Source organism: Aspergillus brunneoviolaceus (genome assembly GCF_003184695.1).
Source record: "Aspergillus brunneoviolaceus CBS 621.78 unplaced genomic scaffold BO95scaffold_89, whole genome shotgun sequence".
In the NCBI taxonomy this organism is placed as follows: domain Eukaryota; kingdom Fungi; phylum Ascomycota; class Eurotiomycetes; order Eurotiales; family Aspergillaceae; genus Aspergillus; species Aspergillus brunneoviolaceus.
Genome location: NW_020290819.1, coordinates 136430 through 150031, shown reverse-complemented (window position 1 = coordinate 150031; position 13602 = coordinate 136430). Strand labels below are relative to the sequence as shown.

Sequence of the window (13602 nt, the reverse complement as noted above, 5' to 3'; positions counted from 1 at the left end):
CCCTCCTCCCTCCGCCAAACTCGGAGGCTTTCCTCTGGAAAGTAAGCAAGTCTTCGTTTCCTCACCAGCTGCTACCATTCTGGCTCCCAGCCCCGTCTCATCCCAACACCATTAGCGCATACTGTCCTTTGAGGGCAATGCTGACTCGGCCGCAGAATGTACTCCCCCGACCAATTCATGAACCCGGGGCCTGCCCCCCGCCCTCCCGCTGATCGGCCAAACCTCAATTTGCCAACAAACCCGACCGTAGCCACCTCGTTCAGTCAAATGAGTCTCAATTCTCCCAGCACTCCCGGGCCCGCCAATCTATCTTTGTTCCCCAACACAAGCACACCCACACTCACACGCACCAAGACCGAACAGTCCGGTCAAGGAGGTGTCGCTGTAATCAAAGAAGGCTACGTTCGGTGCAAGGAGGACAAGTTTCTGGCAACTTGGAACCAGCGGTATCTTATCCTACGTGAATTTCGTCTCGACTTTCTGAAGAATGAGACAGGCAAGGTTGTGCTGTCGATCCCGCTGGCCGCCGTCACCGGCGTCTCACGCTCCGAAGATACACGCATGGCGTTTGAGATTCTGCGGCTCGCCAATCTCAAAGATGCTAACTCCAAAGCGGCCTTGATAACTCGCGATGTGCCTACCAAGAGCATCACTTGTGAAGTCAAGAGCGACGACGAGATTTACGACTGGATTGACAAGATTTATGAGCGCTGTCCAGGAATGGGCGGTGTGAGCAATCCGACCAACTTCAGCCATCGTGTTCATGTCGGCTTCGATCCCCGCACCGGCGCGTTTGTGGGTTTACCTCCGGAGTGGGAGAAGCTCTTGACTGCGTCGGCCATTACCAAGGAAGACTATAAGAATAACCCCCAGGCCGTCATCGAGGTCCTTGAGTTCTACTCCGACATCAAGATGCGCGAGCAAAACCCGCAATATTACGCCGGGTTGGCCTCGCCCCCGACCCAGCAGGCCAAACCACACAGCAATAACTCCGTGGGCAATTCCATCGCGCCGCCTCGTCCACCACCCCCTGCTCCCGCGCAACGGCTGGATACCAGTCAATCATACTCCACCAGCCGCTCAGCAGCTTCGTCTCCCGCTCAGTCCGATCGCACAGCGGAACAGCAGCAGCAATTGGAGCGAATGAACGAGCTAGCAGACCAGGAACGGCGGCGCGTAGAGGAAGAGGCTCGCAGGGCGCGTCAGCGGGAAGATGAGCAAAGTAGATACGAGCAGGATGCGTATAATGACTCACTGCCTAAAACTCGCGTACCCTTAGCGAAGCAGGAACTGGGAGGGTATGGATCGCCGGATGATCGCTACAAGCCCAGTCGCCCTGCTCCGCAGGCTCCGGGCTCGACTCGTCCCGATCCCTCGCGTCAATTGACTGCCCAGCGTCCAGCACCTTCCCCGCCCACGGCTGGACAGCGACCTGGAGATTATGCTAATGGCCGCACAGAGCAGGCCTCGCCTAGCTCAAGATATCCCGCTCAGACCCAAGCTGCACGAACTCCGAACAGTGGTCCCAAAACACAGCAGGCCCAGGGCCCACCTCCCAGCAAGCTCCCGGCGCCAGTGCAGCCAGTGAAACCATTGAACATTGCGAACAAGCAGGCGACAGGCAAAGCGAATGTGCCAGATGGAGTCCGTCAAGCCGAAGCGGCTTTGACTAAGAAGGCAGAGCCCCGGCAGAGGGAGGTTCGTATGTCGGCTATGAGCGAAAATGAGGTTATGGATCGGTTGCGGTCCGTCGTTTCGAAGGATAATCCGAACGAGTCCTACAGTAAGCAGCGCAAGATTGGACAAGGTGCCTCTGGCTCTGTGTATGTGGCTCGGGTCAAGGAGCATGCCACATCTCCTGTTGCCCGTGAGCTGTACCGTCAGTATGGACCGCGAACTCAAGTGGCCATCAAGCAAATGGATCTGCGCAGTCAGCCGCGCAAGGAGCTGATCGTCAACGAGATTATCGTCATGAAGGACAGCCAGCATTCCAACATTGTAAACTTTCTCGACTCGTTCTTGCAAGAGCAAAGCAACGAGTTGTGGGTCGTCATGGAATTTATGGAAGGAGGTGCTTTGACCGACGTGATCGATAATAACCAGGTGATCCAAGAAGACCAGATTGCTACCATCTGTCTAGAGGTACTTTGCAATGATCCTTCTCGCATAGAACAGACACTAACTCGAGCTTTCACTAGACCTGCAAAGGCTTGGCTCATCTGCACAGCCAGAACATCATTCACCGTGACATCAAGAGTGATAACGTGCTCTTGGACCGAGCTGGCCATGTTAAGATCAGTGAGTAGCGATCATCTTGGAGCACTGTTTAAATTGCTTTCCCATAACTGATCGCATTGTTTTCTTTTTATCACAGCCGATTTTGGGTTCTGTGCTAAACTCACAGAGTCGAAAAGCAAACGGGCTACTATGGTTGGTACGCCGTACTGGATGGCACCCGAGGTTGTGAAACAGAAAGAGTACGGACCCAAGGTCGACTGTTGGTCGTTGGGAATCATGGCTATCGAGATGATCGAGTCCGAGCCTCCGTACCTGAATGAGGAGCCCCTCAAAGCGTTGTATCTTATCGCCACCAACGGCACCCCTCGTCTGAAGAAGCCCGAAAAGCTCAGCAAAGAGCTCAAATCCTTCCTCAGTGTCTGCCTCTGCGTTGACGTCCGTAGCCGTGCTACGGCGGATGAGTTGTTGGCACACGAGTTCCTTAAGATGGGATGCAGTCTGGCTAGCCTTGCAGAGCTGCTGCGCTGGAAGAAAAACAGCGGGCAGTAAGCGAAAAAGGGAGAGATCCCAGCGCGGGTCGTTACATGCCACAGTGCTCACTCGGTACCCTTTGATGATTTAAACCAGATCTTGATTCCCCCCACACATATGGGTCACATTTACGCACCGCCGGTTGATTTTGCTAATTCCTTTAACGACCCGCCATTGCACCCAAATTCTTATCGTGATATCCACACTTTGCTACGCACGGACTTGGCATGGATGCTTCGGCGTTTTTGATATTGATTTCTCTTCGGCCCTTTCAAGGCCCTCCCTCGCCATTTTTCTTATACATTTTACATTTGTGCATAATTCTTATTTTGCTGCCCGCCCACTTCTCGCTGCGTGACGCTGTGGGAATGGCCTCTGCTGAATTGTCTCTGCTCAAGGGAGTGCAGCGACTTCGAAACAGTAAGATATGTGAGTGGCTGGATGATGTTAACTGCTTTGTCAGTTGAAAAGCTATTTTGCTGAACATGCGCGGACGTTCCGATAATAGAGGAGTACACAGTCGATGGAAAAGACGGAAGGGTGCATGATAGACAGTCCAAGTGATGCCGCCGTTTCCTTGCGTTGATTTTCATTGCCCACCTATTTATGCCAGTCAACGGATCCGTGATACGATAGCTTGATCACTGTTTGCTGGCATGCAGAGGGAGCCCAGTCGACCTCATGAGGAACGAAGACCGACGCAATAGAGCCCTTATATGGTTGTTTTTCCATGCGATTCCCAAAGTAAGGGACGGACATAGAACCAAAATAGAAAATATCCTCTCTTTGTTCCTTTCTTGTGATGTTTAAATGACGTCATATTTAATGCTTCACATAGCATATACTGGCGACCTTCCCGCAGTAAGGTAGGTAGGCATACAAGTAAACACAACGAGAAGGCTGAGCCCGGCCATTTCAGGACAGCCATCACAAGAGGATGGGTATGGATCAGAAGAGCATGTTCAGGCGAGCCGCTCTGGTACTGTATAATTTCAAGACTGCGGCAACAACCAAGCGAGTATATACAAACATATCACTCGACCCAGCCAAACCTTTAATCATTGTTCAGTCATATTCCTAAATCTAGGCCTAGCAACGCAGGCAGGCAGCATCAATTTCATTATATCTTGATTTCCCAGCTAAGCCTCGAATTTGATGAACCCGATATCATAAGAATAGTGTATAAAATGCGGGGAGGGCAGAAAGAGCCGCAAGAAGGAGGAGGGCAAACAATCAAGACAGGTCTGAAGCAGGGTTGGTAGGACACAGATCCCCGAAGAACACACCGGTCGGAACGGAGTCGTCATCCGACGCGGACTCGGACTCCAGATCCAACTCGGACAACGGACCGTAGCATGCCTCTGTCAGCCCCCGAGTCCACCGAGCGCGGTCGGCCTTTTGGACATCTCGCCAACGGCGGTAGGACGAGACAGAATCTGCTGGGGTGGAGTCCACAAGTAGCAGATTCGTAGCTGGATCGCAGGAGATGAACGAGGGTTTGCCCGGTGCGAGGACAGGGATGGGGGAGGGGGTCGATGATGCGCATATGGGGCTGTTGCTGGGGGCCCCGGTCACCACAAGTGATTCCGGGAACGAGGTTGAGAGGTCAGCGGGGGGGAGAGGGGAGGGCGGAAGTGGGGAAGGAGGAGGGTAATATGGTCGAGCTACAGCGTCCCGGATATGCGGGGGGAGCCATTCGGTAGCACCGAGGTAGGGAGGCATGGCTCCCCGAATCTCGGTGAACGCCTGCAGGACGAAGCAGACAACGAGGATAGAGAGAAGGGCGGCAAACCCGCTGGAGAAATTGGTCCAGATCTCAGATTCTCCGGGCATAGACAAGACGTAGCGAGGATTGCGGCTACCGGGGGGGCAGGGGGAAAGTGGGAGAGTATGGACGACGACCGTATTGCCCATGCTGACCGAGGCCAATCGAACGTATTGCGGAGGAGTCGCGGCCGACACAGGGTGCAAGGGTGAATGGAAGGGAGCAAAGCAAAGCTTAGTCATGGAAAATGGGTGCACGTCGGGGAGAGTAGTATAGTGACGGAGAGGGCCGTAGCCGCCCCGGCTGCTGAGCGGATTGAATTCGAGGGTCAGAAGCTCGATGGACTGGTCGCTTCCGGAGACTGCGATGATGGCCTGCTGCTGCTGCTGCTGGTTAATGGGGTCGTCGCTCCCAGAGCCTAGAAGGCAGATATCCAAACCAAGACCGATTTTGATGGTCTTGCGAAGCTTTTTACGCCGGATGATGCTTGCTTTCTCGGTGGTTTTTCGCTGCTGTTGTTGCAGTTTCTTCTCCCCTGGATTGGGAACCAGCGCACTTCGGAGATCAAGGATCATCAGCTCACAGCCCTTACGGTCGGGAGAGTTCTGCAGAAGGAGTAGACTGGTTGGCGAAAGGAAGCGCAACGCCCGGAACTTCGGCCTAGTCCGCGGCCCCTTCTCCGGGACCGGTGTCGTATAAATACATTGCACGTCCGGCGCGGCATTTGAGCGAGTTTCCGCAGCAACTTGGCCTACGAAAACATCGACACCATTGCTGTAGGTAAAGCGGAAGGTGCCCGTCTCGTCGTCTAATTCAATGATATCGATGTCCTCGGCCTCCTCACCGCTGCCTAGCCGAATTCGACCGATAACCTCCGATTGCCCGGGGGTAGTGGTCGCGCTAAAGAAGACAATCTCGCCAGTCGCCGCCAGACCGGTTGCGATGGCAGCTACGCGAGGGGATTGAGCACCGGACTTCCACGGGGAGAGGCGCAGAAGGCGTTGGTAGGTGTCGGATGTTTTTGAGCCTTTGGCTGTGCGGAAGAGCGAGGCGCGCGACAAGGGCGTAGTCTTCCCAAGAGTCGGCGCGGCAGACGAGCCGTCTTCTGACGACTCAACGACCTGATCGGCTTCAGAAAGGGCTCTGCGTGGAGGGTAATCGATGCGGAAGGACCGTAGATGTTGGTTGTTATCTCGCTTCTGTTCTTCGACGGAACTGTTGATGCCGGCCAAGGCAATGACCGAGTCCTCCGTAGGCAGCGCGGCTGCCAGCGAGGTCACCGAATCTTCATCGCGCGACAAGTCGATATCAACGACCGGAGAGAGCGTATGGCGTTTAGAGGAATCGAGAAGGACCTGTTTACAGCACGGGATGATCGTTAGTAGGTAGATTCATAGGACTGGACCGAGGCGGCGACGAGGCAGACTTGCGATTTTGTTTCCCACTCCACTGCGACCCTCCCCTCCTCCACCGGCAACGAGCAAAAATCCAGGATTGCGCGGGTCGAAATCAGCGGCGAAGAGAGGACAAGAAAGAGTCAGCTTAGCAGACGGGATTGAGGGTGCCATGCTTGGCGAGCACAAAGGTCAAACAGCCCGCAAAAAGGGGGAACAAAGAAGAAAGCAATCCGGTAGATGAAACTGAATGAAGGATCAGAGGGGGACGAAAAGACGACAAGTGAGGAAGGGAGGTGATCGGAGTGAGAGAGACCGAGGGAGAGTAACAAAGTCAATGAAGAAGAAGAAGAAGAAGAAGAAGAAGAAGAAGAAGAAGAAGATGCAAGGTTAATCAAGGGCATGGATGGGGAGACTGCCAACTGGCCATGACATTGATGATCCCGGCCGCGGCAGGCTTGTGCTTGGCGTCTAAAACCATGTACTACGCTCTATCTCAAATGGAGAGGAAGATGCAACATTCATTATTATTGAATGAAAAATTCTTTATTATAGAAACGAGACATGGGATGTCAAAGGCCCCCAATCAATAGCCATCAAATCGTCTAAATCCGCTTGACTTGGGCTGTCTAATCAACCTCCTGGCCAGTGAACTCAGGCAGACGCTTGCGGACGTCCTCCCAAGTCTCCTCGCCATCGACGAGAGCCTTGAGGGCCTGCAAGATCTCCGCTTCACTGGCACGAACTTGCTTCGTCGAGTCGCGGTCACGAAGAGTGAACGTCTGGTCCTTGACCGACTGGAAATCGACAGTGATACCGAAGGGGGTGCCCAACTCATCATTGCGCGCGTAGCGCTTACCAATGCTAGCGGATGAATCATCCACCCGGTTGGAGATACCCATCCGGCGGAGGGACATCATCAGCCGTTGGCTAAGGGGCGCGAAGGAGGCGTGCGTCGACAGAGGGACAATCAACACCTTGGTCGGAGCAATCGCGGGGGGGAAGGACAGAACCTGTATGGCGAATTTAGTCAGTTCGGTGTGTCTAGCATATGCAGTGGGTTGAGAAAGAAAGGAAGATAGACTTACACCACGAGCTTCATCACCCTCACGAGACCAGTAGACGTGCTCCATCATGCTGTACAAGATACGGCCAATACCGAAGGACGGCTCAATGACGTTAGGAGTGTACTCGCGCACGTTCTCCACCCGAGTGCGCTTCTCAATCTTGATCAGCTCGCTGTCCAGCTCGACCGAGCCGGCACCGACACCTTCGACGGGCACCTCAATCTTGCCGTTCTGTGTCAGATCCAGAGAGAGCTTCTCCCGCATATCCTGAGAGAGGGCCTCAATAGCGGCCTCAACGGTCTTACCATCCTTCTTGAAACGGGGGCCGAATTTCTTCTTGTCCAGATCAATCTGCCACTCCTCAATCTTCAAGGGCTCAGCGCGAGGCTCGCGCACAACTAGAGGCGCACCAGTCTTGTTCTTGTGCACCGTCAAATCGTAAGCGCTGCGGTCGGCGCAGCCGACACACTCGATCCAGCCGTAGCTGGTTTGCAGTTCAGCGTCCCAGCAGTCAGCAGCATAGTGGGCCATTTCGTTGGCCATGTGCTGGCGGAAACGAAGCTTGCTGGGGTCCACACCGAGCTTGAGCAGGAAAAGCTGGATACGAGCCAAGAAATAACCCAGGGTTTCGTTGTCCACCAGTCCGGAATCCACGGCCTTGTCAATGGTCATCTTCTCGGTTTGAGTGCGTCCGGACAGCTGCACGTCACGGTTGAGCAGGGACAATTCAACGTCCTTGACTTCGGCGAAGCGGGAGTGCTTCTTGCCGCCCTCGGGGTCAACAAAATGTTCAATTTCGGCCATGAGGAATTCACGCACGCGCAGCAGACCGGCGCGGGGAGAAATCTCGTTACGGAAAGACTTGCCGATCGAGGCAGAGGCGAACGGCATGGATTGCTGGTTGAAGTCCAACAGCTTGTGGAAGTTGAGGAACTGACCCTGGGCGGTTTCGGGGCGCAGGAAACCAGGCATGTTGCTGCTAGGGCCAATGGAGGTCTGGAACATCAGGTTGAAGGCCACTGGAGGAAGGAGGTTGCCATCGGTGGTCGGGTTGCGGATATCGTACTTGGCGATGATCTTCTCGAGAGCAGGGCCGTCGAAATTGTCAATTTGAGCCAGGACTTCTTCGTACTCCTTGACGACAGCATCATCCAGCTTGACAGCCTTGGTCTGCTTGGACTTGCGCTTCTTCTTAGCTTCCTTCTCTTCGTCCACCTCAACCTTCTGGCCACGAGCCTCCTTGTCGCCCTTCAGGCGGCTCTCGAGCACTTCCTCGACCAGGTGGTCAGCGCGGAAGATCTCACCGGTCTTGGGATCCTTGCACATCCAATCGGCAAACTTCTCGACGTGACCACTGGTTTTGAGAATTTCATGCGGGGTCAGCATTGTGCAGTCGACCTCGAGCATATCCTCCTCCAGCACGAAGTGCTTGCGCCACAGGTCGACAATGTTGTTCAGGACGGCACAGCCGGGTGGGCCATAGTCGTAGAGACCGGAGACACCGCCGTAAATCTCGAAGGATGGGGTGTAGAAGAGGCGGCGGCGCAGCATAGAGTCCAAAACACTCCGGTCAACGACCTGACCGGTCCTGGTGTTGATCGTAGCCATTTTCTTCTTTTTCTTCGGGTTTTGACCAGATTGCGCAATACGACTCTTAGAAAGGAGGGGGATGGGGGAGGTAGAAAAAAGTCTGGAGGAGGAGGAGGGGGAGGAGGAGAGGGAGGAGAAGGGAGACGAGAGGAAAGTCGCGGGGATTGAAGCAAGAAAAAGAGGGGCAGCGGAATGAAGTGAAGAAAGTGTAAGTGGGCAGCGGCGGGGAAGAAAAGACGACGGCGGCGGCGGCGGCGGTGGGCGTGGCCGAACCAGGACAGGAGAAGAGATGAAACGAGGGAGAGCAGAAAGACGAGAACAATGCTGCGAGTGAGTCATCCGCCACACGTCTCTACAAACTACCAATCAATCACCACGTCAGATCAGCAGATGAGGTTCGCTGTATGAAATGATGATGATGAAGAAGAAGGGCAATTGCGCAGTTGGATTAGTTCTCTTTAAACTTAAACTGGCGTAGTTGAAACTGATCGGGAATGATTGCTGGCTTCCAAAGAAAGAACGGACATAAAACTTCCACATTGCCTGATTGGGTATGGTTGTTGTTCCCGCCTCACATGGCAGCAAATCTGTTTCTCACCGCCGGAAGCTGTTGTTCCAGTCCCGATGTCATTCCGCCCGTCTCATTTCTTTTTTCCCCCCCCCATAGTCTTTTTTGCCTAGCTTTACACAAGCACAAATAAATTGGGAGAATTACCTTGACAGATTCGTTAGGATGGGGTCCAGAAAGGGCCTCTCTCGGCCGCCGCCTGATGCGAGCATGGAAATCAAACCGCGCAACAAACTTCGCCGCCAGATGCTCCATATAAAGAGAAAGCGCGCCAAGGATTCCGCTCGCCGCACCGAACGATATGCCTTCAAGAAGGAAGAGGCCAAGAACCCCCGCTTGAAGGAGGAACGGTTGAAGCGCAATATCCCACTTACCATTGATCGGAAACGAGTATGGGATGAGGGCGGCAGTGACGTCGAAGATGGCTTGGGGTTGAGTGTTGATGTGGAGCGCATCAAGAGACGCAAGCAGGAAGAAGAGGATGAACTGAACCGACCTTTGAAAGATACCGAAAAGTCGGGCGATGAAGACTCACAGGACGATGATGGTTCAGAGGAGCATTCAAACGAGGACGAAGATGTGGACAGTATGCTTGCCAGCAGTGACGACGAGGAAGATGGAGATGATGATGGAGAGGACGATGATGAACACAAGGAGGGCGACTCTCGTGGACGGCGCAAATCCACTCTTCCCTCCGCTACCGAGCGAGCGACCAGCCCGTCGCGATCGACCAAGAGCACTAACCTCAGTCTTGTCCCCGATGCGCTGGCCGCCAAATTCCCCTCGTTGTTCAACCTTGAAAACCCCTCACCCAAGATCCTCATCACCACCTCGCTCAACTCAACTCTTCATCACGAGGCCGAGCTACTCACGGACCTCTTCCCCAACTCGCACTATGTCCGCCGCACTCGCCATCGGTTCGCTCATCAGTTCTCCATCCGCGAGATCTCTAAATTCGCCTCGAATCGGAACTACACTGCGCTGGTAATTCTACGTGAAGATCAGAAGAAACCAACTGGTCTGGATATCGTCCACCTGCCAACTGGCCCAATGTTTCATTTCTCCATGTCCAATTGGGTTGAAGGCAAGCGCATTCCTGGGCACGGAAATGCCACCGATCATTTCCCCGAGCTCATCCTGAACAACTTCCGTACTCCCCTGGGTCTGTTGACGGCCCATCTATTCCGTACCCTGTTCCCCGCGCAGCCGGAAGTTCAAGGCCGGCAAGTCGTCACCGTCCTGAACAGTCGCGACTATCTCTTCTTTCGTCGCCACCGCTACGTCTTCCGCGAGAAGCGAGAGACTGAAAAGGCAGTTGTAGGTGCGGATGGCAAGGAGATGAAGGGTGCTGAGGGCATTCGAGCTGGTATGCAGGAACTGGGGCCCCGCTTTACCCTGAAGCTGCGCCGGATTGATAAGGGTATACAACGGGCTAGTGGCCAGGAGTGGGAATGGAAGGGCGGCATGGAAAAGACCCGCACCAAATTCCAGCTATGATGCAATTTCTCCCATTGTTTATCTTGAAAATATCCAGCCATGTTTGTTTGCGTAGGGGTTTGGATGGGCGTTTTGTTGGTTGTTTCCCCCGAAGCCCAGTTCTCTATAGGGGGATTTCTTTCCTTGCTCATATTACATCAGGATATCATCCTATGACTATCTTATTCTGTATCATTCATTCTGGGGTACCTATGGACATGACACCAAAACTCGTTGTAGGAAGAAAGGGCCCAAGTGATGCTGGTAAGTTTCGAGGAGCGCGCAGGCTAGTAAAATGAAGTCGAAAGCAAGAGCATGACATTAAGAGAGAAGTAAGCCACCAGGGGCTGGGTGGGTGGAGGAAAGCCCTGGTTGTACTGTAGATCTTGGGCCAGTCGGAGGGGTTTTTTTGTAGTAAAAAAAAAGAAGAAAGAAAAAAGGGAAAAGAGCAACAATGCCTTCTCCGAGACTACTTTGAACAACAATACTTCCTACAACAGCCACAACACCTACAACACCTACACCAACAATCACCTTCCACATTGTACTGTGCAGTACTACTTTACCAAACACACACCCCTGTGTGCCACCATCACCTCCAACTCCACCACCTCCTCCTCATACAGCCAAATGTCCATATCTCCCACCTCAACCGCAGCCGCGGCCGCTGCAGGGCCGATCATCAAAGTCCCCCACCGCTTCCTATTCATCGCCTCTATAGGGAATCGATTCCCCCAGCATTATCGCCAAACCCGCCACAGCGCCGGCCACATCCTTCTGGATGCACTTGTCCCGCTCCTGCGGGCGCGAATCCCCCATACGGGCCGCGGGGGCGCGCGGCCCTACTTCTACGAAACCTTCGAGTCCCCCGCGATGATGAACGTCTCCGGCGGGAAAGTCGTGCCGGCTCTTAACACCTGGATGAAGAAGTTCCCCAGCGCCGGGATCAACCACCAGCAGCTCGCCGAGCGCGGACAGCTGACGATCCCGTATGAGTTCCTGCCCACCACCACCACCACCGGCACTGGGCGAGGGCAGCAGCCCGAGTGGGAGCGCCGGGGCACCGATCTGCGCAATGTACGCGACTTCAAACCGACCTTGGTGATCCTCCATGATGAGCTGGAGGCGCCGCTGGGGAAAGTCAAGGTCCGCCGCGGGGGTCCGAATGAGGCCAGTCTGCGGGGCCACAACGGCCTCCAGAACATCTTCGACGTCCTGCGCTCGAAGAAACACTATCCGGTCAAGTCGGCGACAAGCCCGCGAGTGATGCGTGTGGGAGTGGGCATCGGTCGCCCCAAGGAGAGAACGTCCGAGGCCGTCTCGAAATATGTCCTCGGCAAGATGTCTCAGACGGAGTTGGATGCCATTGCCACCGCAGCGGGTCGCGTCATGGATCTTCTGGCCGACGAGTTCTATCGGTCGGACGATGAGCTCAAGTGAATGATCATAAACGGAAGGATGGAAACCATACATTGAGCAAGCAGCGGAGAAGCAAGATAGATTTTCCATGCTGGAGAGTCATGACCCAGCCGTATATTTTACAGATACCCATGAAATGCAATTCATTCCCTTAGAAGAGGAACGCGAATCCAGAGTCTAATTAGATCATACACAAATGCTCCGTGTCTGGCCAAGAAGCTGGAAAATAGAGAGCCCACTCCTCCCTCCTCCCTCCCAGACACCCTTTGCTCAACCCACGAGCAAATCATTAGAGGCAGCCCATCGAGGAAGATATGGGGTAGTAATAGCGACAGCGCAAATCCGAGAAAGAATAGCAAGTAATGGAAACGCCTTTTCCCCTTCTCTGAAGGATAACATGATCGACAACCGAAGCCTCACACGGTGCCCGCTATGCTTAAGTCCCGGATTTCTTGCAACACCTCTTCCACCCGGTTGTCCAAATCTCCCCGAGCATACTGATCCCGCGTCTCCGCATCCAGATACTGCTGTACTTGAGCCATACGCGAGTACGCCTCGGCGCAGAAGCGCAGTTGGATCTTGACCAGGGCTTCGAAGCTAGGGTCCAAATACGGGACCCGGAGATCAATTAGTTGCGGTAGCTCCGTAAAAAGTTGCTCGTTTAGTTGCTCATACGCCTGCTTGGCGATCTCCATTTCGCGCTCGGTCCGGGGCAGCTTCGTGGCGTCCTTGTCAGGCTTCTCCACCAACTTCTTCACCTTAGCCCGCATCGAATCGTAATCCAGGAGCTTGTGGTTGCGCTTCTTGATACACTCATTGATATCCGGGAAGTAGGCGCAGAATCGCGAAATCGGTTCCAGCACGGTCGACCTGCAGCAGCCTGTTCAGCCTTGACCAGCAAGAGCATCGGCAGTAAGTCGCAAGGGGATATTTACCGATAGGGTCCATCCAAGGCTTTGATCGTCTCAGCGTCTAGATCTTCCACCGCCTGCTTATAACTCCGACTGACGCCATCGCGTGTACCCGCATCGCCGTAGAAAGCATCGATCGTCTCGGCGATGCGCATCTGGGAGGCGGTCATCGCTGATAAATTGTCTGCGCATTAGCAACCTGTCTCCTCGGGGACTCTCCCCCGGGTTTGCAAGCGGCTTCAGAGAGAACACACCTCGCAGCGAATCCAAGTATCCCTTGGCCTCCTTCTGTAGCCGATTGGCAGCAGCCTCCATGGTCCGATACCGCCTGAGTTGGAGCCTATCAGTGACCCGGACCAACCATTGATCACCAGTTTGTGTGCCGACAATGCCTCACCTTTCCTCAATCTCATAGTCGCGATCATTGGTCCGCTCCACGTGTCCTAGTTCACAAGAAGTATTTCGAGTCAGCCGTCGGTGGTCATGATCGATCGAGGGGGAGGATGACAGAAGACAATCTCATCGCGGGGTACGCAGGCAGCCAACAACATACCGGTCTTCATCATCACCTGCGTCGTTGCGCGGTTCACATTTTTCTTGAACCCTAAAGAGTCCAGAAGTGTTAGAAGTAGAGGTCTCAAGC

At 54.2% G+C, this 13602-nt stretch overlaps 6 protein-coding genes across 6 annotated transcripts; 3 read left to right on the top strand and 3 right to left on the bottom strand.

The window, feature by feature from the left end:
• On the top strand, positions 1 to 2931 carry BO95DRAFT_283122 (serine/threonine protein kinase CLA4). Its single transcript, XM_025581664.1, has 4 exons — positions 1 to 41; positions 156 to 2142; positions 2199 to 2298; positions 2375 to 2931. Exons 2-4 carry the CDS (start codon positions 157 to 159, stop codon positions 2785 to 2787), a joined length of 2499 nt encoding a protein of 832 aa, XP_025437419.1. The 5' UTR covers positions 1 to 41; position 156; the 3' UTR covers positions 2788 to 2931.
• Positions 2932 to 3615: 684 nt separating this feature from the next.
• On the bottom strand, positions 3616 to 6264 carry BO95DRAFT_399468 (uncharacterized protein). Its single transcript, XM_025583823.1, has 2 exons — positions 5965 to 6264; positions 3616 to 5889 (listed from the first exon to the last, which is right to left on the bottom strand). Exons 1-2 carry the CDS (start codon positions 6100 to 6102, stop codon positions 4003 to 4005), a joined length of 2025 nt encoding a protein of 674 aa, XP_025437418.1. The 5' UTR covers positions 6103 to 6264; the 3' UTR covers positions 3616 to 4002.
• Positions 6265 to 6440: 176 nt separating this feature from the next.
• BO95DRAFT_447476 (glycine--tRNA ligase) lies at positions 6441 to 9063 on the bottom strand. The gene is made up of 2 exons (XM_025587627.1): positions 7017 to 9063; positions 6441 to 6941 (listed from the first exon to the last, which is right to left on the bottom strand). The coding sequence occupies exons 1-2, from the start codon at positions 8601 to 8603 to the stop codon at positions 6558 to 6560; spliced, it is 1971 nt and encodes a 656-aa protein (XP_025437417.1). The 5' UTR covers positions 8604 to 9063; the 3' UTR covers positions 6441 to 6557.
• Positions 9064 to 9253: 190 nt separating this feature from the next.
• Positions 9254 to 10805, top strand: BO95DRAFT_447475 (rRNA-binding ribosome biosynthesis protein RPF1). Its single transcript, XM_025587626.1, has one exon. It carries the CDS (start codon positions 9364 to 9366, stop codon positions 10648 to 10650), a length of 1287 nt encoding a protein of 428 aa, XP_025437416.1. The 5' UTR covers positions 9254 to 9363; the 3' UTR covers positions 10651 to 10805.
• Positions 10806 to 10847: 42 nt separating this feature from the next.
• On the top strand, positions 10848 to 12069 carry BO95DRAFT_476920 (aminoacyl-tRNA hydrolase; the record flags this gene model as incomplete). The annotated part of the gene is made up of 2 exons (XM_025589960.1): positions 10848 to 10893; positions 11303 to 12069. The coding sequence occupies 2 exons, from the start codon at positions 10848 to 10850 to the stop codon at positions 12067 to 12069; spliced, it is 813 nt and encodes a 270-aa protein (XP_025437415.1).
• Positions 12070 to 12159: 90 nt separating this feature from the next.
• Positions 12160 to 13352, bottom strand: BO95DRAFT_447474 (amphiphysin-like protein RVS161). The gene is made up of 2 exons (XM_025587625.1): positions 12984 to 13352; positions 12160 to 12918 (listed from the first exon to the last, which is right to left on the bottom strand). The coding sequence occupies exons 1-2, from the start codon at positions 13127 to 13129 to the stop codon at positions 12465 to 12467; spliced, it is 600 nt and encodes a 199-aa protein (XP_025437414.1). The 5' UTR covers positions 13130 to 13352; the 3' UTR covers positions 12160 to 12464.
• Positions 13353 to 13602: the final 250 nt, after the last annotated feature.